This window comes from Falco biarmicus, chromosome 19 (genome assembly GCF_023638135.1).
Source record: "Falco biarmicus isolate bFalBia1 chromosome 19, bFalBia1.pri, whole genome shotgun sequence".
In the NCBI taxonomy this organism is placed as follows: Eukaryota; Metazoa; Chordata; class Aves; order Falconiformes; family Falconidae; genus Falco; species Falco biarmicus.
The window spans coordinates 3422168-3444455 of NC_079306.1; the positions used below are offsets into that span (position 1 = coordinate 3422168).

The window sequence follows — 22288 nt, forward strand, 5'->3', positions numbered from 1 at the left end:
TAACCCCAGAAAATTCCCAAAGCCCCGGGAGAAGGCACATGAAAAGAAGCCCCCTATTCGTTATTTTTGTGGAGTCATGCAAACATTTGAGTTTTATCATTTCTGTTTGAAAGCTCGGAGTTGGAGCACTGCAGTTTTCCCTTTTTTTTTTTTTTTCTCCCCCCCCTCCTTTCACTTTATGATTTGGGGGGACACTTTCTTCTCCTGAAAGCTCCAGAACAGAACGTAAAATAGAGGTTGGAAGCAAAACGGTGTCCCTGGAATGACACGATACCGACAGACCAGGCACCTTTATTGGCTGCGTGAACCAGATCCAACTTTGACAGATGAAAATGTCGCTTTATAATTTACAGGACAAGATACGCCAGCTCTTAACAAGACCACAACACACTGTATGCACACGTGTTAATGCACACATGTTTACGGGCACGGATGCATGCATGAACATGCACCCGTGTTACAAACACACCTGCATACGGACACACGTGTGCACAAAATCACTGCATATAAACACAGATTTGCAGTTTCTGTACATCTTTCAAGGGAGCACCACTCGCACGCTCGCTTTACGTGTTGGCATTTTGCACACCCCCCCCGTAACACACATGCTTACACGTACACACACGCTTTTTACATGGTTTGAAGGGGCGTGAGGGAGCCAGGGGCAGCAGGTGTGTGCAAGAGCAGCAGGCAGTGCATGTGTGGACATCCACGTGGATTAAACGCACGTGGGTTTGGCCGTGTAACCTCCGTGTGGCACGCGGGACCATGAGTATCCCCATTAAATACTCCGTGCAACGCGTGTGTATGTGCACACGGAGCTACTAGCCATCGTATCGCAACACGAACAGATGCCACCTCCTTGATGAAGGAGAGCATCCCAAACCGCCAGGCTTTCACAAGTCCCATCACCATGCAAAGGTTAAAAATAATAATAATAATAATAATTACAAAAAAAAGATTAATTCAAGGCACTGTTCTATAACCAAGCCCGAAATGAGCCACGTGAAACGCAGCAGCGTGAGGGGGTTTCTTGTGTTTTTAGCGAGATTTTTTTTTTTTTTTTGAACACTCGCCACACAAACAGTAAAAACTCCAACCTCACAGCACCTCAGCTCCGGGTCCTGCAGCAGAAGCAACCTGCCACCACCAGCTCGGCTGGCCGGCGTCCCAGCATCTCCCCGACTTTCTGCTACGGCTCAGCTCGGGAAACCGGGATGCCAAGCCAAAAATGCAAGCAAAATTCCCATTCCCAAAGTGCCTGGGCAAGGGAAAAGCTCTAGCAACACCTTACCGTCTGAGTCAGTGGATGAGACATTTCCTTGTGCTGGGTGCCCCATCTGCTTAGTTCATCTGCAAGCTGAGATCTTCTGCTGGTAGACCCAGAAAAGGGGAGGGGGAGAAACCTCGCTGCGAGGATCTGAGAGCCAGAAAGAGGAAATCAGACAAAATAAAGGAGGGGGGGGGGGGTTTAGAAAAAATTCCTGCCTCGGTGACAAGGCACCAGTGCCACCATCCTCCCCCCCACCCCCCCGCCAGCTCCGTCCCCAGCCAGCGCCGCAGCCGTCGCTGCTGCCAGAGCTGCGGCGCAACGTGGCTCGCTGGGAGCCTGGCATCGCTCCGCATTGTCCCTTGCCCCGGTGTAAGCTCGGGAAATCTCGTTTCATGGGAGAGACCCCCGGATCGACTCGAAGGGATGGAAGGGGAAGAGGGGAGCGAGGGGCACCTCGCACGCGCCGAGCCCAGCCCGACTGGCGGGGAGCTGGAAAAGCTATTTCCAAAAAAAAAAAAGCGATTTTCAATGTTCCCCTCGGCACTCAACCGCCTCTCATTTCAATGAGAAAAGCCACGCGGGGCATCCCACCGCTCTCCCCCAGCATCCCCAGTTTGCAGAGGGGGCTTTACTGGGAGGGGGAGCCTAAGCCCCAGCAGCTTCCCCCCCCCCCCCCCCCCAAACCTCGCCGCTCCTGTACTTGCAGCCGGCGCCAGGCCTTGGGGGGCCGGGGGGTCCCCCCTTTTCCTCTCTTCCCACACTGGACACGTGGTTTGAGCCCTCAACCGGTTGCATTTTGGGTTGGGGGTCTTCCCATCACAAGAGCGATGGCCCCGTGTTGGGGGGGGGGGCAGCACCTCTTCGAAGGCTGGTGTCCCCCTTGGCATGAGGATGGAGCCGGTGGGCTTATCCCTCCAGGATCTGTCCCGGTGCCCCTGCCCCCACCGGTCACCCCCTGGGGTGTCCCTGCCTGGCCACCGCTTCTCCCGAGGGTCCCCACCGTCCCACCAGGTCTCCAGGCCCCCAACCCTTCACCCCTCCACAGTAGCCCTCACGGGTGGGCAGCACCCACACAGACCCTCGGGGATGGGATGCACATCAATGAGTCCCCACACAGCCCCCTCCCCCCATGACCCCTCCATGTCACAGCGGGTCCCCACACAGCCCCCTCCTCTCCACCCATCACCCCTCCATGTCACAGCGGGTCCCCACGAGGCCCCCTCCCCTCTCCCCATGACCCCTCCATGTCACAGTGGGTCCCCACGAGGCCCCCTCCCCTCCCCCCATGACCCCTCCATGTCACAGCGGGTCCCCACACAGCCTCCTCCACTCAATGCATGGTGGGTCCTCATGCAGCCCCCCCCCCCCCATCACACACTGGGTCCTCACACTGCTTCCTCCACCCACGTCACCCATGTCACACCCATGTCACCCATGTCACAGCAGGTCCCCATGCAGCCCCTCCACACATGACACACCGGGCCCACCAGCTGCCCCTCTGCCCGTGACAGACTGGATCCCCACACAGCCCCTCCACGTGTAACACACTGGGTCCCCCCGTCACCCCTCCACCCACAACACGCTGGATCACCCCCCCCTCCCCCTCCCCCTATGACACACTGGGTCCCCACGCAGTCCCCTCCACCTGTGACACACTGGATCTCCCCGCTGCCTCTCCACCCGTTACAGACACACTGGATCCCCCCAGCACCCCTCCAACCATGAACACACTGGATCCCCTCCACCCCTCCAGGCGTGACAGACACACTGGAACCCCCCCACTGCCCCTCCACTCGTGGCACACTGGAGCCCCCCACCCCGCTCCACCCCATGCCACACCGGGTCCCCACACAGCCCCCCCCCCCTCGTGCCACACCAGGTCCCCACGCAGCCCCCCCGCCCGTGCCACACCGGGTCCCCACAGTGCATCCCTTCCCCACGGCACAGCAGGTCACCCCCCCCCTTGCCACACCGGGTCCCCCCACCGCGCCCCCAGCCCGTGTCACACCGGGGCCCCACGCAGCCCCCCTGCCTGTGACACACTGGGGCCCCACGCAGCCCCCCAGCCCATGTCACACCGTGTCCCCACACAGCCCCCAGCCCGTGCCACACCGGGTCTCCCCACCGCCCCCCCAACCCGTGTCACACCGGGTCCCCACGGCAGCCCCCCAGCCCGTGTCACACCGGGGCCCCACGCAGACCCCAGCCCGTGTCACACCGGGTCCCCACGGCAGCCCCCCAGCCCGTGTCACACCAGGTCCCCACGGCAGCCCCCAGCCCGTGTCACACCGGGTCCCCACGGCAGCCCCCAGCCCGTGTCACACCGGGTCCCCACGCAGCCCCCCAGCCCATGCCACACCGGGTCCCCCCACTGCCCCCCCAGCCCGTGTCACACCGGGTCCCCACGCAGCCCCCCAGCCCATGCCACACCAGGTCCCCCCACTGCCCCCCCAGCCCGTGTCACACCGGGGCCCCACGCAGCCCCCCAGCCCATGCCACACCGGGGCCCCACGCAGCCCCCCAGCCCATGCCACACCGGGTCCCCCCACTGCCCCCCCAGCCCGTGTCACACCGGGTCCCCACGCAGCTCCCCCCCCCCCGTGCCCCCCCGGGTCCCCCCGGCGCCCCCCCCCCGGGGCACAGCGGGACCCCCGCCCGGGGCACAGCGCCCCCGGCACGGCCCCCCGGTGCCGGGACTACATCCCCCAGCAGGCCGCGGGCCGGGGCCGCTCCCGCTGCGCCCAGCCGCCTTCAAACAAAGAGTTTCCCCCCGCGGGGCTCCGCGCCGCCCCGGCGGCCTCCGCACACCCGGCGGCGGCTGCGAGCCGGGGGCTGGGAGCCGGGGGCGGGGGCGGCGGCGGGGGGACCCCGGCGGGCTGGAAGTGCCTGGGCGAGGGAGCTCGGGTTACAGAGAGAAAGGGGCTTGGCCAGGCGGAGGGGAGGTGGGCGGAGGGTCCTTTTCTCTGTCTGTTTCTCTCCCTCTGCCTTTTTTTTTTTCCCTTCTCCCTCCCGAGCTCTTTGTGTCCCCCCCCCCCCCCCCCCCACTCCCCTCCTCTCGCTCTCACACCCCCCCCTCCCCAACCAACCACCACCACCCAACCCCCTCTCAAGTCTTTGTTAGCCATGCCTAGCCTGGTAGTACCAGGGATAATGGAAAGGAACGGGGGTTTCGGCGATTTAGGCTGTTTCGGTGGGAGCGGCAAAGACAGAGCGCTGCTGGAGGATGACCGGGCGCTGCAGCTCGCCCTGGACCAGCTCTGCCTGCTGGGGCTAGGCGAGCCTTCCTCCTCCTCCTCCTCCTCCGCCGTGGTGCTGGTGGAGGACAGCAACAACAACAACAATAACCCGCCGCCGCCGCCGCCGCAGCAGCCCCCGCCGCCGCCGCCGCCGCCGCAGCAGCAACCGCCGCCGCCGCCGCCGCCGCCGCCTCCACCGGCCCCGAAGGGCTCGTCGGCGCCCAGCGCCGGGGCGGCGGAGCCCAAGTTGTGCGCCTTGTACAAGGAGGCCGAGCTGCGGCTCAAGAGCAGCTCCAACACCACCGAGTGCGTCCCGGTGCCCAGCTCCGAGCACGTGGCCGAGATCGTGGGCCGGCAAGGTGAGCGCCGGGGTGCGGGGACCCCCCCCGCCCCGTTCCCCGCGCCCGGGGTGTCCCGTCCGTCCGTCCCCCCTCCATCCATCGCCCGGCCCGGCCGGGCTCCCCTCCACGGGAAACTTCCCCCCCGCCGCCCGTGGCATCCCCGCGGCCGGGAGGGCTGGCGACCGCCCCGCCAACTTCCCTCGCCGCCCCCTCCCTCCCATTGTTCGGGGCCGGGCGGGCACCCGCGCCCCGGTCGCCGCAGCCCTACCGGGGACAAAGCGGAGGGGGCGGCCCGGGTGGGTGTGTGTGTCCCCCGCCCCGTCCTCCGCGGGACTCCCGGGGTCGCTGCTTTGCTGTTTGGGGGCGGGGGGTGTTTTTTGTTGGTTTTTTTTGGGGGGGGGGGGGTGTCTCTATGGAATCTATAGGAATGCCTGCGTGGGTTTGACCGGCTGTCTGCACCGGAGCCCCCGAGCCCGTGGTTTCTCCGGTTTATGCGAGAGAGCTGTTCCTGAGCCGCGCTCTCCGCCCTCCTCCTTTTTTTTTTTTTTTTAATAGAAATAAATAAAAATAATTTTTCAAAAGATAAAAATAAAGCGGGGGGAGGAAAGCCGAGAGCCGGGCTGAGCCCGACCCCCGTGCACCGGTCGGGGGGTCGGAAAAAAAATCCCCTTTGTTGGGCTCGGAGCGAGGGGGTGTGGTTGTACCGGGCCTAGCCCGGCTCCGATCCGGGCAAGTTAAACTCCTTCTGCAAAGCGTGTGAGCGGCGGGCCCCCCCCCCCCCCCCTTCTCTCTGCACCCCCACCCACCCCCCTTCCACCTCCCGGAGCGGGGACCCGGGTGTCCCGCGTGGGCCCCCACGCGCGCGCCCGGCCCCGCGCGCCGCCACAGTGATGCTTTTGTTCTCCTGACGGCTCTGTTCGGAGCGAGGTGGAATGGAGGAGGGCTTTAAAAAAAAATAATTATATATATATATATATATATACACACACACCACACCCACTCTTAAGTCACCCCTCGCCCACCCCCCTCCGCTCCGGGCTCCCGAGTGTGCGTGTGGGGGCGAGGTGCGCTGCGGGGGGGGCAGCTCTGCCGACCCCCCCTCCTTGGCATTGCGGGAGCTGTGGCAGGGTTGAACCGTGGGGCTGGCGAGAGAAGTTTTGTGTCTCTTACGGGGGGGGGGGGGGGGAGGGGGAGGAAAAAAGAAGAAAAAAATAATAGTGTGGCTAAGTGGGATTTTTTTTTTTCTTTTTTTTTTTTTTTTTTTTTTTTTCTTTCTCTAAGCAAGTAACTTGACGCTCTGGAAGTGTGACGGGCAGAGACTGCGGCTCCAAATCCAGATGCTTCCTCTTGGGTTGGGAATTGAAATCGCCCCGAGCAGGGGGTTTGCAGTTTGACATGGGGGGGGGAGTGGCTCCCTGGGGCCGGTGGTCCCAGGAGGGGCTGTGCGGAGGTTGGGGTGGGCGAGGGGATGCCGTGGGGAGAGGGATCCCGATGGCTGATGGCTGTACATCATCTGCTGGAACGTGTTAGGGGAACAATGGGGCCTGGGGTGGCTCAGCACCCTGCCACCAGCCAAGCCGGAGGCTGTTCCCCATGCTGGGATGGAGTGTGGTGCCGTCCTCCCCTGAAACTCGGGGTGTCTGCAGCGCAGGGAACGCCTCCTGCCCCGGCTTCCCCCCCTTGCTCCCCACCGTCACGCTGGGATCGTGGCCCCGGCGCCGGGGGCTGGAGGTCCGGCCGAGGAGATCCCACCGGGGCCTGATCCTCCTGGTTGTGCTTTTACACTGCCACGAGCCGAGCGTGGCCAGAAATGGTGGGGCTTTGCACCAACTCTGCGCCGGCGGGTGCAAGGCCGTGGAGAATCAGGCCCCCTTTGTTTCATAAAGTTAGAAAAGAGAAAGGATTCGGCAGGCGGAATCGAGGGGATGCGGGAGGTGCCTGGGGTATTTTCTCCCTGGATCTCCCTGCTGCCCCAAACTCCCGAGAAGGGGGTGTGTTTCGCTGCCTTCGGTACGCAGCCGCATGCCTGGTGGTGGCCGGAGTGATGGAGAAGAACGTGGAGACCTGGATTTTTTTCCACCATTTTTAGTGTGTGTGTGTGTGAGTGCGCTTGTGTGTAAGGGCTTTCCCACAGCTGGGAAACTGGGAAATGTCAGTGGAGCAGAGCCCCGGCGAGCGGCCTCGGCAGCGCTCCATCAGTTCGTGGGGCAGGCGGTGTAAGCTGTGCCCCTTTCTCGAGGCGGCTGGGTCGGATCCTGTGCTGGCAGAAACCGAGATTCCTTCAGCAGGGTCGCCGCAGCCACAGCTCTTTACTCCGGCAGAGACTGTGGCTCACACTTTTTATTTTTAAAGGCCTACAGGAATGTCTCCTCAGTCATGTTTGCAATCGGCTGGATTACAGGGGTCTGCTCTCAGATGGTGCTGGGCGCAGGACACCCCTGGGGGGCCCGATCCTGTGCTCTCATGGATGCCCACCCAGGAATCCTGGGGGGATGCCACAAACCGCAGAGTGTCACCCCTTTGGTAATGCTGCTCGTGGGGCTGGTGGTTTTCGAAGGAAATGAGTGTTTGGTAGGTTCTTGTGAATAGGGTGATGAACATCTTGGAGAAGAGAGAGGAGGGGGGAAGGTAACGGTGAAATAAAAATTATTTCAGGGCTTTAATTAGTAAACAGGGTTGAGCTTGTTCGTTAACTTTGTATTTTCTGATCTGAGGCACCACGCTGTTCCTTCAGATTATTTTAAAATAGGATCTACTGCCTTTGAAAGTGTACCTTCCTGACAGATGTATGTATGGGAGAGGCCTGGATCTGGGCACGGGGGCCCTCTTACGTGCATCTGGCAACGGCATTTCCACCTGCCACCAGATTGTCCTTTACCCCGCTGGAAGGGTGTAAAGGCACTTGAGTATAAATACGGCTCAAGCCCCATATATTTTTATTGGAATGTTTGTATGTGTGATTTGTGAAGAGGTGTAATTGTGGCGGAGGGGGTGGCTCCGCTTCGAAGGAGGGATGCTGCAGGAGCAAAACCTGTGCTCGGTGGCTCCTTGCCTTTCCCGGGATAACGTGCCCTCATGGAGCCAGTGGCGTGCTGGAAAACTCGCCGGAGTTTGGGCTGGTACTGGTTTGTGTGCTGAATTTGAGCAGCGCTTCTTCAGCGGCGTGACCGCTGGCTGGGTGGGATGGGGTAGTGGGTCACCGGCATGAGATCGTGGGTTGCTGAAATCGTGGGACGCTGCAGGAATCGGCCGTGCGGGTGCCGAGAGCGGCTCCTCCACCGTGATGCCCCAGGGTCTGCGGTGGAGAGCTGGGTGGCTGGTGGAATGTGCCAAGGACCGCTTTGCCAATTGAAGGAAACTGGAAAAGGAAGGATGAGGGGATAAAGTCATAACAATCCCTTTGGCTGACGTTTATGACCTCTTCCGTTCTGCCCCTGGCCATGGTTGGCAATGACTTCCCTTCGCTGCCTGGAAGTGGAGCCATGACCTTCACGCGTGCCCTCCTGTTGCTGCTAGGGTGAGGAGCAGGGGTGGCTCTGTCTGCATCGTGGCTCCTGCAGATTGTTCCCCCCATCCCTCGGCATGTGGCAATGAGTGTGAACTCCAGCCGCGCTCGGCTCGGATGGCTGAAGCTCCTGGCGTGTGCCGCGGCACACACGGTGCTCCCAGGGTCTGGAGTCGGTTTGGGGCGCTTGGTGGCTCTTGCGTTTCGCCTGCCGGTTCTTACTGTGGGCATCTTCCCCGTGGCACCCTTTGCGGGGCTGCGCGTGTTCCCGGGGCTACGCAGGTGAATTTGCCAGGGTGTAAAGACAAAGCACTGAAGCGGTTTGCAGGTGGGTTTTGAGGAGATGGTGGGGCACCAAGGGAGTTGCACAGGAGAAGGTTCTTGCAGCTCAAGGGTGTGGGTTGAGGAGGGCGAGATGCTGGGAAGAGTGGAGAGTGTCTGAAGGTCTCATGCTTTGGCTGTTTGGGCTGTCGACTTAGAAAGGGGCAGAAATCCTCAGTCACCGAGATGTCCAGGTTCTTCCCTAGAAGTCACCCGAGGCAGGTGTAGACCAGCCTGATGGAGATGTGTAATGTGACTTTTAAACCCACTCCCACTGACAAACTGGGCTGCCGTCAGCAGAGCCAGGGCAGGGGCCGCTGGACTCTCAAGCGGGGCATGTTTAAGGCTAGATCTCGTGGTTAGGGAGGCACGGTGGCGGTTCTTTGTGTGTCTGGCACAGGGAGAAGGTGGTGGGTCAGTTTGGCTTCCTGCTGCCTGCAGAAGAGCAGCGCAAGCCGCCCACTCCCAGCAGGTACCTTCCCTGTAAGGGCATTTTTGCTCGCACCATCAATAGTAGCATCCATTGTCACCTGTACCCAGAGCCACCCTTTGATGAAGCATCTCCCAGCCTGCTCTAACTAGCCTGTTGTCAACAGGAATGAGATGATGTGAGAGAGGAGCTTAACATAAATTGCTCTTTCTTGGCAAGGTGAAGTCAAATAACAAGAGGCCCCGCTAACCCCAGGTGATGGGGCTCTTTGTGTAGCTCCAAACATGCTCTAATGCTTTCAGCATTTAAAAATAGTCCAAGGAAGCCTTTTTCATTGAGGAAGTCTGATGATTGCAGCTCCCCCACCCACCATGTGGAGGTGGATGTACAGCATCCGAGAAGCAGCAAGGGGGTCAGATCCTGTTGTCTCGCTTGCTTCGCGTAAATCTTGGAGCTAAAGCCACCGGGTCCGGCGGGACCTGAAAACCGACCTCCTCACGCTGCTCGAGATGGGCCTTCAAGGGAAAGAGAAATTGCAGTCGGTGTCAGATTGTTATAAAGTGTTAATGAGAATCCATCTGAATTTACACCAGGGAAAAGTGCCGAACGGGATCGACTTTGTGCGGTTTGAACTAGAGGTGGGAGGAGAAAATGGGTCTGGGAGAGAGACAAAGGGAATTTTCTAGGGAGACACGCACGCTCCGCGCATCGGAGCCGGCTGCTGGATGCCGCGCTGACCGAGTGAACCGCGCCGCAGCGCAGCCGGCCGGAATCTAGGGCAGTGGGAAAGCGTGCTGGCGTTGGGTGGGGGCCCTCGCCCCCCGTTGCTGCCTTTGTCTGGCGGCCCCCTCCTCCTGCGTCCCTCCGTCCCCCCACCAGCTCGCTTTGCCCCGCTTTCCCCTGCGCGCCGTCCAGCGCTGAGCGTGTGTGGCGGGGCCGCGGCAGGATTGTGCCATGCAGGGGGCCGCGGTCACACCCACCCCGATGTGATGCATTGCTGGCGGAGAGCGGCTGCTCGGGGCCGGGGGCTTCCAGCCCGAGTTCCCAACTTTCCTCCACCGCACAACAAGGCAGCGATTGTCTGTGGCATCTGGGTTGTTGCTTTTGGGTCGCGTTGCTTTTTCTTTTTTGTTTTTTGTTTTGGTTTTTTTTTTAAAAAAAAACCACCACCCCCACCACCCCTTTTTTTTTTTTAATCATAAACAACTTCCATCGCTACGTGAAAAAGCTTTAAATTACTGCACTGATGTGAGGTGGTTGCTTATTTTCATGGCGTGGTGGTGTGGTGTGTCTTTTTTTTTCGCCCCTTCTTGTAAACACAACTTGCATCATCAGTACAATAAAACCTCAATGCAAAGGGATTTAGTTGTTTGCTTGTGGTCCTTTTGTGTGCATTTGTGTTTTTTTGACACCACTTTCATCAGATTTTCAATGCAGCAAAATCTTACCCCACAGATATTCAGGAGGGTTTATTTGTGATGTTCTTTGTGTGCTTGTCTTTTAACATGGCTTTCATCTTAAATGGGAAAAGAATGCCCCACCTTACCAGAGATATTTGAGGGTTGTTTATTTTATGGTCCTCTTTTTAATTTTATGACTATAACAGAAAAAAGACCAAGTTCTAATTTGCCCTTAGGCTCTCTTACACCACACCGGCAATGTCAAAATATCCTAAGTAGGGTATTTACAGGTGTAATTTATACCAGTGCAGTGTAAAGGTGCCTTAGTATATATGTGAAGAGGGCTAAAAATCTTTTGTCTGTAGAGGTGATTTTGTATCTGATGAAAACAAGCAATTTAAGGACCTGGAGTGATTTGTGTGGTGTGTTTATTTTTTTAAATAACACAAAAAAACCCCAAACAAACCCCACCCTGCACCTTGGTGCTGGATCCTTAGCTGTTTGCTGTAAGCTGGTACAGCACCTCTCATGCTTTCCGGTGAAGCCCACACTTCTGGGCATAAACTGGTACATGCTGGGGGTGCGCCAGTTTGTGCCAGATAAAGACCCTCTAGAACTACATCAGTAGCAGTATGCCCCTGTGCAGGATTTGGCCTTCTAGCAGCAGCAAGGAAAAGGTTGCCAGCAGGTTTAACTCTGAATTTCCACCAAAGTCAAATATCTGACGGAACTGCTCCATAGGCATGGCTCGTTTTGCATTGCACCGTCCTGCTGGCATTTTCACCGTGCGTGGTGCAGTGGGCACATCTAGCGCACATCCATCCTGTACCCTGCTCCGGCCTTTTCTTTCTGCCAGGGCATGGACGGAAGCCTCGGTGCAAACCGCAGCGAGGTCCCATGGCAGCACCTTGGGTTTACGCCACTCTGAGTGCGAAAAGATTTGGGATGTGTTCGTGCAAAGCAAACGGCGGTTGGGTCGGATGCATCCTACACCCTTGACGCCCTCGTGAGCAACTGCCATAGCTGGAAGGGTGGACCAAGCTCTTGCATCCTTCTCTGGGAGTTTTGATAGATTTGTTTACCCCTGATGCAGGGGTAAGCAGAGAGCATGTGGCTGTGCATCCAAATCTCCCCCTGATTCCACACCCTCCCACACCCCCCCCTCCCGAGCTGTCACCCGTTTGGCAATGTCTAGACTCGATTTATTTATTTGTTTTTAGCCAGAGTGAGCTGCTCTGTGGATTAATTCCAGTTAGATAACTGGTCAGGGTGCAGGAGGCTCGACAGTCCTCAAGGGTTTGTTTCTGTGTGTTAACATTTGTGGCTTACTAGGGTAATTTGCAAACACATTTACTTTGAGTCAATTGGCAATCAGTTAACCGAAGTTAAAAAGGGGTGGGGGGAGGAAATAATCGTACAAGCCTCCTTTGCAAAACGCTTTGGGATCTGCGTTATTGGGAAAAAAACAGAGTAATAGAAGCTAGGTAGTGGAAACACAACAAGAAAGGGCTCAATTCGCTCTCAGGATAAAAATCTTAACTGGCAGGAGTCTGCCAGGGATCAATTAGCTGATGTCTGCACACTGCCTTAAAGAGTGGAACGCCACAGCAAAGTTGTATATTATTATAGTTTCTGCAGGTTCTTCTCTCCTTTTAGTTTTACATTTTTAACACCACCTACTAAGCAGTTCTCTCCCCTTTTAATAATCCACTGAGTAACGTGGTTTGTTGCATGTTGTCTTCAAATTTCGGTTATGCACGAAGAAAACCTTTCATTGAAAATAAAACGTACGGGACAGATTTCATTTGAAAAAAGCACATAGGACTGTGCTACTCATCCGGCCAGGATGCAAAGGGCCCACATCCTGATCTGGCTTTGGAGCAATGTCGGAGGAGGCTCAGCCCCTGTTTAATTGTGCGAAGTAAAGTCAGGGTTGTGGGTGAGATGGGCTGGGAGCCTTGGCACTGAGTGGGTAAATCAGATTTAAGCCCAGCCTGATCTTAGCTGATGTAGATGGGTGCAGCTCTCTCGGAAGTTGGAGTTACCCGGCTCTGTATCGCTGATGGCTTGGCCTGTTGTCTGCACCAGTTTCGAGCTGCTAGAGATCTGGGCCACTGAACCTGCTGGGCTGCTGGTCTTGATGGAGTTGGTCTAATTTCCTGTAGGGTTATTTTCTCCAGTTTTTAAGCACAGGATCCCCCATCTGTCTGTCTCTGCAAAGCTGGCTTTCCTGTCTGCAGGCCTGCACGGAGACCCTCCCTCCTCCTCCCCCTGCTTCTCACACCATCGACTGCACCATGCGTCCTTTTGTCCGTTTCTAGATCCTCCCTCCCCCTCTCGCCATGCTCTCTCCTTGCTCGGCTCCCTTTTGCCATTTTGGGGGGGTCTCTCCTTTGCCTCCACACCCTTAATCCCCCCCTCCCCTCCCTCAGAGGGATCACAGCGTGCCTCTCCCTCGATTTCCATCACCTTTCCCCCATCCCTAACTCCCTCCCACCCTCTCCAGCTCGTGTAACTCGCTTACGTTTGCCCTCATTCATGTGTATTCCTTGCCACCACCGTTTCCTTCCATCTGTCCCCAGCACGGAGCCCCCGTCCTTTGTCACTGCTCTGCTCGCCTGACCCTCTGTGTTGCCTCCCCAATTGTTTCCTGTCGTGCTGGGCTCAGATCCCTCTCCACCCCCCCACCCCCCCCCAGCCATGCAGTCATTGTCCCGTGGCTTAGAAAAATGCCGAACCCAAGCCCAGCCCTGACAAATGCCTACCTGAGGTCCTTTTGCAAACGAGAGCGAGCCCGGTGCTCCTGGGAGGCAGAACATGGGTCACCGAGGAATTCAGCAAATGTTACTTCGGTCTGGGGTGATGCGCGGGGGTCATTGCAGCGCAGATGCTTGCCACTGACACCCCCTTTCTTTCCATGCGATGCTCCGGTGATATCCCAGGGGAAATGGTGGCATCTCGGTTAATCTTCCTAAGATGGAATCTCCATCTTTGGAGCAAGCGGCATAGGAGCAGGGCAGGGAAATGTCTGCCAGGGATGGGGCAGGGAGAGCCGACCTTGCCCTGGGGCTGTAGGAGGGCGTAGGTGACCCCTTATCGCTTTATCCCGCCCTCCACGGGCTCCTTGGGATGAACCTTTATCCTGCGATTCCGGCTGTGTTGATTTATTCTACGGTTGTGTCGTGCCCAGCACCGTAAAGTCATCTTCTGTGAGTTTCCCAAGTACTAATAATGCAACGCTGTCGATGACCATCGGTCCGCATCAACCGCTCAGAAACTTTATACTAAACAAAGCATTGCAAATATACTTCAGGGTGCAAACTCAGCGGGGAGTAGTAACATGTGAGCTACGTTGGACTTGGCAGGGAGTGGATTTTGTTTGGATTTTGGGGATTTGCCCAGCTCCTTCTCCGGGTCAGATCTAGCATTTCCATTCCCCAGGAACGTGAAATTGATGGCTTAGAGATGGGTTTGATGCAGCAGCATCGCAACGTTAAGCGTTGTAGGAAGTTTTGCAGTAGCACAAGGCAGAAGACAGCTATTCTTCCCATTCTACAAATGGGGGACTGAGGCTCAGAGAGATGAAGTAGTAGCTCTGAGGAGTTAAAAGTCACATTGGGAGCCGACAGCGAAGTCAGGATTTACCGGCACGTGTCCTACACCCATGCCAAGACCCTCTGACAGGCGGTGGGGTTTCGAAGCTACGCCGTGAGTTTTCGTGTTCGCGCAGTCTCCTGCAGCTTGATGAGGCTGCACCCCGGTGCCCATGCGATGTTGCGAGATGCGAGTGTGACCTGTCAGGCTGAGCATGCTTTGTGCAGCTGTAACTATTGGTTGTACCGTGTGCGGCGCCTGCCACCGCTGCGAGCGCGGGGAATTATTCTTGTCAGCTGTAGTGGCACAAGGCTCCCATTTTTATCGCTAAAGGTGTGGGGTTCGATTCTTGCTAATGATACGTGGTGGTGGGATCGTTACGTTCCCGTAAATACCCCAATGTCACAAGTCTTGTGTCTCATGAGACGAGCTCCAGATACGTGGCAGCACTGAGTGGCAGCCCTGAACTCCCAGCTGGGAGAGATGTTGTTATCTATTAGGAACTGTATAAATAATAACGTTCCAGGCCACGAGCTGAGGAATCTTAACTTCTTGGTTGCAAAAGCATCGTTTGCCCATCATCTTGTGTTAAAGTATGATGTCAGTGTAGTACCTTGAGGAACACTTGCTGGTGTCAGATGGTCGGAGGAGAGGACAGGAGACAGGCTTCTTCTGGGGAAAGAAGGTGGGGGATCTCACAGGGGTTTCAATCCCATATCCTGATCCTCTTGTTCCGTGAGCCCCCGAGTCAGACACCTGAATCCTTGGGAAACCACGGCAAAACGCTCGCTTTACTCCACCTGCACTAGCAGAAATGCGGTGCCCTGGAGAATCTTTTTTTTTTTTTTTTTTTTTTTTCAGTTTCTTCTTCGAGATCTGAGCTTAGAGCAAACCTCCCCACAGAGGAAGCCCTGGTCTGCACGGGAGCTTGGTGCCAGGCTTTGAAAATGCCTTCAGGCACCGAGTAAGGCTTTTGGAGAGAGAGGTTAGAGGGACAGCAGCAGGGAGGGTTTCCAGAAGTCGTTTGGAAACCTGTGCCACATCTGTAAAAATATTTAGTTGCTTGATGGCATCCTAGTGTCATCTAGGAACCTGGAGTCACACAGCTGGCTCTAAAGCCTTCCAAAAAAGCAATTTGGAAGCCAAAACACACTGAAAAGTCTCTTGCCTTTTTTGGAAAAGCAGAAAGATGGTTTTTGAGCTGTGAGGAGCAGGGGACTTGGCTCAGTGGGCTCCACGAGGTGGGTACTGGTACACGAAGGCACTGGCATGGCGAGTGCTCCGAGGGAAGGGGCCGAGCGCTTGGCTTGCTGGGGGCGGGGGGGTGGGGGGCTGCGGCCATTGGTATTTTATGTACCGGGTGGAGGGTCCAAGGCAAAACGCAGCCCTTGGCTGGTGGCCTCCCCTCGCCGGGAGCCGCTGCCGGGCCTGGGGTCCGCACGCAGCCCGTGCCAGGGCTCTGCAAACACGGGAAGGAATCCCTGCCCGATGGCTTGTGGGTTTGACCCCCGAGCAAATACCAGCAGCCTGCTACCCCCCGGCCTTCCACCGACATTTGGGGTCCCGCCGTATCTGCAGTGGGGAGCCCACATGGCTGACCCTCTGCTGCATCCCCCCCTGAAACTTGGCCCCGCAAAAGTGACCCGGATCATGGCGGATTCACCCCAAAAGCTCTGCAGTAGGACAGAAGTCTCCATGGAGGGCTCTGCTACCTTGATTTACGGCAGTTGTAGGGCTCTGCTCCCCTGAGTTACGGCAGTTGTAGGGCTCTGCTCCCCTCAGTTATGGCAGTTGTAGGGCTCTGCTCCCCTTGAGTTACGGCAGTTGTAGGGCTCTGCTCCCCTCAGTTATGGCAGTTGTAGGGCTCTGCTCCCCTTGAGTTACGGCAGTTGTAGGGCTCTGCTCCCCTCAGTTATGGCAGTTGTCTCTCCCTCGTGCTCCCTGTGAGCTGGAGCAGGGGGGTGAAGGGGCTCCGCATTGGCCATGCCTGGCCGTGGGCTCGGCATCCCCCTGCTTTCTCCCATCATCTTGTCTCTCTTGCCGCCTCAGTGTTGGCCAAATCCTTCCCACCCTGGGAGCTGCTCTGGCGGGAGGGCGGCCATCTTCTCTGAGGGGCAGCATGGCGCCTGGGCCTCAGCGGGGACAGGCTTCCTCACAGGGAGGTCTGGAATCCCCCCCATCCCCGGCTCCCTGGTGCCTGGGTGTGTGTGAGAGGGGGATCTGCGATGGGGGATTGCTGAGGGGCTGCTGATGGCCGAGGGGAGGCAGCTGAGGGGGATCTTGTAGTGGGGGGCAGCACACAAAATGGCGACACCTGCCTGAGGATGAGGGAGTGGGGAGCCCCTGAGGGAGCAACTCTGTGAGGATGGAGGGAGGGGAGCCTTCCTCAGGCGTTTCTCCTGGCAGGGTTAGGGGGTAAAAAGCCTTTCCCTCATGGCCGGTCCCCAGGCAGTGGCTGCTGTGTGGTGCAGGGCCTGGTGAAAACATGGCGGCTCAGCGGTCTCCTGAGGCGAGAGGAGGGTGGCGGGACAGCCTCTCTAACCTCCCTGCTTTGTTTTCTCTCTCTTCCCCAAGGCTGCAAGATCAAAGCCCTGCGGGCAAAGACCAACACCTACATCAAGACTCCGGTGCGGGGCGAGGAGCCGGTCTTCATGGTGACGGGACGGCGGGAGGACGTGGCCATGGCCCGGCGGGAGATCATCTCTGCTGCTGAGCACTTCTCCATGATCCGGGCCTCCCGCAACAAGGCCGGCACCACTTTTGGCAGCGCTCCGACCTTGCCGGGGCAAGTCACCATCCGGGTGCGTGTGCCCTACCGCGTGGTGGGCTTGGTGGTGGGCCCCAAAGGAGCCACCATCAAACGGATCCAGCAGCAGACCAACACCTACATCATCACGCCCAGCCGGGACCGGGACCCCGTCTTTGAAATCACCGGCGCACCGGGTAACGTGGAGCGCGCCCGGGAGGAGATTGAGACCCACATTGCAGTGAGGACGGGCAAGATCCTGGAGTACAACAACGAGAACGATTTTCTCTCCAGCAGCCCTGATTCCGGCATGGAGAACCGCTACTCGGAGGCCTGGCGGGTTCATACGCCGGCGCCGGGCTGCAAGCCCCTCTCCACCTTTCGGCAGAACAGCCTGGGGTGCATCGGCGACTGCTCCGTTGACCCCGTCTACGAGACTCCCCGGCTGAACGACCAAAACGACTTCAATTACGGTTACCTCTTCCCCAACTATGGCGTGAACAAGCAAGATCTGTATTACGGGGTGCCGGAGTCGGGTGCCCCGATGTGGGCTGGGCAGGAGAACACCAACCCCGTCTCGGTGCTCTTCTCAAAGCAGCAGCGGTCCAGCAGTACCGGCACCATCCACCCAAATTCACATCGCTCCCCGTCCTCCTCCATCCAAGAGCCCAATCTCTCCGGTCTCCCCAGGCGGTCGCAGGGGGAACCGCTCCAAGGGTTTTCCAAGCTGGGGACGACGACCGCTGCCCGGACGTCTGTCTCCAGCAGCCGCGAGTGCATGGTGTGTTTCGAAAGCGAAGTTACGGCGGCGCTGGTGCCGTGCGGCCACAACCTCTTCTGCATGGAGTGTGCCGTGAGGATCTGTGAGAGGACTGATCCAGAGTGCCCGGTTTGCCACGCTGCAGCCACTCAGGCCATTAGAATATTTTCCTAAAGAGACGAGCAGGGCATTGGGGTGGGGGGGTGGGGGTAGGAAGGGAGCGTGGGGGGGGTCCAGGAAAGAAAAAAATGATGATAATAATAATAATAATAATGATAATGATAATAATAATAATAATAATGACATCTGAAGAACAAACGAATGAAAGAATAAATTAATTTAAAGAAGAAGAAGAAGAAAAAAAAAGAAATTATTTTACAAGCAATGTATGTTATTTTTTAAAAAAAAGAAGTGAATAATAAAATTAAAATGAATAGCAAAGCCAGAAATTTTGAAGGGTGAACGATGCTCCAGCCTGCAATGTCTTTTTTAAAGCAAGTACTCTGAACGCACACTCGGATCTCGCAAGCAAAGCGGTTTAGTTCAGTTTTTTTGGTGGTGAGATTGGGACTTCTCTGCATTGACCAAGCCGGGCCATCTTGATCGGACGGGGAAGGGAGCAGGGACGCGGGGAGGGCCCTGGCAGCCTTTCTTCTCCAGCCACGTTCAATCTTCACCTTGGTCTGAAGCCCCTACTCTCCTCCCCCCCAGGGATGGCAGCCCAACTGGGAGCTCAGAAAGAAACAAATAGAAAGAAAGGAAAACGGATGACGGGGATTTAGAAAAGCGAAAAAGGAACCATCGACCTCTGGGAACCTGTTAGAACGAGGGCACAACTGTATTACCTCAAAGATTTAAACAAAAAAAAAAAAAAAAACCACAGCAGCTAAAGAACTTTTATTGTTTTCCTTTTTTTCTAAAAAAAACCAAACAAAAAAAACCCACAAAAAAAAGAAAATCACAAAAAGAAGATGAAGAAATAAAAATGACGCCGGTGAAACTGAAGAAGGTTTGGAAGAACCTATTGGAGTCACACTGGGCGATTAACATTTATTTTATTATTCTGAGCCACCGTGGAGTCTGGAACTTTGTTCTTTTTTCCTTATCCGAGCAGGGATTTGTTCATCAGACGAATCAGGAGTCACTAACAGGGTATTTCAAAAGCAGTCCTGAGTTCCCATCCATGGGGGGAGTGTATCGACTTCCGTGTTTCCGTAGTTCACTCTTCATCCTTTTTTTTCCAAGCGATGCCAGCTGCAGCTACACACAACACGCATGCGCACACACACACACGCACACACCTAACATTGTGCTTTTCTTTTCTTAAAAAATATATATATCGCACCAAAACCTAAGAAAGACGATCATGCAATACAGGCGATGAGCCCATACGAAACCAACATGCATCCCAACAGAAAGCAAAAAAAAAAACAAACAAAAAACCCCGAGTTTATATATATAATTTTGTTGTCGTCGTTTTTAAACTGGACCAAAACTTTTGTTACCCAAAACCGAGTGGGGGGAAAAAAAAAAAAAAAAAAGAAGAAAAAGTATTTCTTTATGGACCAAAACCTCTTCAGCTGTCCTTTACCTGGATCTTCCTGAGGTTGGCCACTTTTATATATTATATTTTTTTCAGAACGAAACAAAACAAAAAAAAAATATTGCCTTGTTGAACATCCTTTAATCATTTCAAGACTCCTGGTTTTGTTAAGTGAGATACTTTTTAAACCATTGGGTAGTGGGAGAGGATGGGCTTCGAATATCTGGCTTCTGTGCCAATGCACACGAGATGCAAGCCAGCGTCTTAACATCATCAGGTTTGTTCAACCAGTCTCTGGATGCCAAAATGCTGTGATGGTAAAGATGTGTGTTGGATTAACCTATCAAGTACCAGTATACCTATCTATGAATATATGTGTATATATATATATGGGCGCTTGACTCATCAAGCACCTCTATATATATATATGTGTATATAAAATTATATATATATAATTTTTCTCCCACCACCACCGCTTCCCCGTTTCCTACCCCTCGACTTCTGCTCACAGATCCTGGACCCTGATTTAGAACTGAACCAACAAGTTTCACAACTTGGCAGAGACAGTTCTACAGCAACAAAAAAAAAAAACCACACACAAAAAAAAAAAAAAACAAAAAAAAAAAAGGAAAAAAAAATCGCCTGAGATTTTTTTTTTTTCCCTTCAGTTACAGGAGACTTTATTTTCATCGTAATAATGTTCCTGGGAACATCCCCTCTTCTGCTCGGTTTGCTGCTGCTTGCTCCCGGTTGCTGCCTCCATCCCGGTATGGTCCGCTTGAGCCATCCTCGGTCACCGGAGGAGAGGCTGAGCCGGCCACTCTCGGGACAGGCTGCTCCGGTGCTCTGCGTCGATAAAGATCCATTTTCTGATCTTCAGATATCGGGTGGAGGGGCGTGAAATGATGTGCCTCCAACCATTTTGCATCAACGGTAAAATACTACGTAGGGGCAAGACGTAGATGGAGGGGTGGACGACGTTCCTAGGCTCTGTAGTGGATGCTGATGTTTTGGAAAAAAGTTTTAAAAGAAAAAAAAAAGAAAAAGAAAAAATAATTAATGCTGTGCTAAAGGGACACTGTCAGGTCGAATTTGTACTCGCCTCCTCCCCAAAGCTTTAAGAAATCTCCGGCCGCTTGGTTCTCCCGGCTCTGGTGTGCACCGGGACCGGGTCGGGATGCGAGCGCTTCCCGGGGGAAGGCGCCGTCATTTGGACCCGCCGGTGTGGGTGCTGTGTGGGGGAGCCATGGGGTGACGGAGGGCTGGGGGTGCTGGCCAGCCGAGCTCCCAAAGCCTCTGCGCCCCGCTGCTGTCCCAGGGCACGGATGTGAAAGCCATCTTCCCCCCTCTTCCCCGCCGTGGAAGCGTGGCCTTTGGCAAAGGCTCGCGAGCCTTGGCCAGCTCTGGCCACCTCCTTTCTAAAACTGGCCCAGTTCTCGTCCAAAATCTGGCTTCAGCTTGGTCCCAGTAAAAGAAGGGGAAGGGAGAGGGGGAACGATCCTGTTCCCTGAGCGGTAACCTCTCCCCTCCCCACGCACACCACCACCTCCTTGTGTCCCCCCTTCCCCCCCAGGGTTCTGTTTTACCCGTTCATTGTGCAAAATTCTCCCGCTGATGTCGAGAGAGTGGTCGGGGCAAGAGCTGGGAGGGAGGGGAGGGGGGGGGGGGGGTTGCGGGACGGGCAGGGGGGGATCCAAACACCCTTCGAAGGGGCGTTCGGAAATGTTGGTGTTGGTAAAACGGAGGGGATTTAGCTGGAAACTGCAAAATGGCAAATGCTTCCCTGGCCGCGTCCCCCGGGGCCGCTGTGTTAGTTGGGTGACTAGTCGTTCTTGGCTGAGTGGAGTCTGTTCGTGGTAATGTGAGCAAGTTTTTGATCAATGTCTTTATTTGATGGCCAGGTTGTGAAGAGGTGGGGGGGAGCGGGGGCGGGGGGGGGGGGGGGAAGGAGACACCCGTGTCGGGGGGGGGAGGGGACCTAGGGGGGGGGGGGACCTTATTCTAGCACTGACCCTAGGGAGTGGGGAGGGGGGGAAGGTAAGGGGGGCTCTTCTCCGCTCCTTTTATCTCCTCCCTTACCTTAACAAGCGAAAAACGATGTAAAAGCCTCCTGCATGCTGAAAAAAATGTTAGAGAAAAAAAGAACAACCTTTCTTTTTTTATAAAAATAAGTTTAAAAAAACCCACACTGATTTAAAAAAAAAAAAAAAACAAAACAAAAAAAAAACCCAGAAAAAAAAAGGAATAATGACCCAAACAAACGTCCATGCTTGCTGATCGGAACCGGAGGGGGGGGCTGCCCGTGCCCCCCTCTGCAGATGAGGTTCCTACTCAAGTCTCCAAGTTGGCCTTTAATAAAATCTTCAGTTCCAATAACCTTTATATATATATATATACACATATATATATACATATACATATATATTAAAAGAAAGCTTGATGTAGCAGTTCTAGTTTAAAATGAATAGAAGTATTTCAGCCCCTGTTTTATTTTGAGTTCTCCTTTTCCCCTGCTTTCCCCCGTAACCCACCCCCCCTCCATATTTTGATGTAGCAACTTTGGAAGAAAGAAAAACAGGCGCTGTAAACGCACCGAGAGCTACCTCTGGCCCGAGAAGGGGGCTGCACGGGGGGGGCTCGGGCAGTGTGGGGGAGCTGCGGCCCCCGCCACCCCCCAGGCCGTCGGGGGCACCCAGAGAGCGGCAGTCCCGGGCCCTGCCTGTTTTAGCATCCTAGGGGAGCCCGGTTGCGGGGCTTAAAACAACAAATTTGCGTAACTTTTTTTTTTTTTTTTTTTTTCTCTCTTTTTAAATATATGTATATATATAAAAATCTTAAAAAAAAAAAAAATAAAAACAAAAAACGAGAAAAATGCCCATGACCTTAACTATTTGCTCTGACTTGTATCTTCCTTGATAGGTGACTAAAAATGGCTTGTTGGTCTAATTCACCAGCAATAACGTTAACTATAGAGAGACCCCTCCTCCCTGCACCCCTGCCCTTCTCAGCCAGCTCTGAGCTGGGGGGGGAGTCCCCCCCCGTGCAACGGGTGTGCTTTCCTCCTCCCCTCCCCCCCCTGCAGGGATGCCTTTGGTGACCCACCTTGCAGCAAGCCAGGCTAAACCTGGCTGGCATCACC

The 22288-nt window shown here is 55.5% G+C and overlaps 1 protein-coding gene across 2 annotated transcripts; it reads left to right on the top strand.

Moving 5' to 3' along the window:
* The first annotated feature begins 4330 nt into the window (after window positions 1-4330).
* On the top strand, window positions 4331-20782 carry MEX3A (mex-3 RNA binding family member A). 2 transcript variants are annotated; one of them, XR_008819088.1, is made up of 3 exons: window positions 4331-4868; window positions 16675-19212; window positions 19818-20782. XR_008819088.1 is itself a non-coding variant. In XM_056322541.1 (2 exons), the coding sequence occupies exons 1-2, from the start codon at window positions 4397-4399 to the stop codon at window positions 17778-17780; spliced, it is 1578 nt and encodes a 525-aa protein (XP_056178516.1). In that variant the 5' UTR covers window positions 4331-4396; the 3' UTR covers window positions 17781-20782. The 2 variants fall into 2 exon arrangements, 1 of the variants encoding a protein (XP_056178516.1); XM_056322541.1 differs by having other exon boundaries at window positions 16675-20782.
* The last annotated feature ends 1506 nt before the right edge of the window (window positions 20783-22288 follow it).

Excerpts from the sequence above, each read along its gene's own strand:
- MEX3A (XM_056322541.1), top strand. The coding sequence starts at position 4,397 with ATGCCTAGCCTGGTAGTACCAGGGATAATGGAAAGGAACGGGGGTTTC. Across the intron at positions 4,869-16,674 it reads CGAGATCGTGGGCCGGCAAG|GCTGCAAGATCAAAGCCCTG; the intron begins GTGAGCGCCGGG and ends CTCTTCCCCAAG.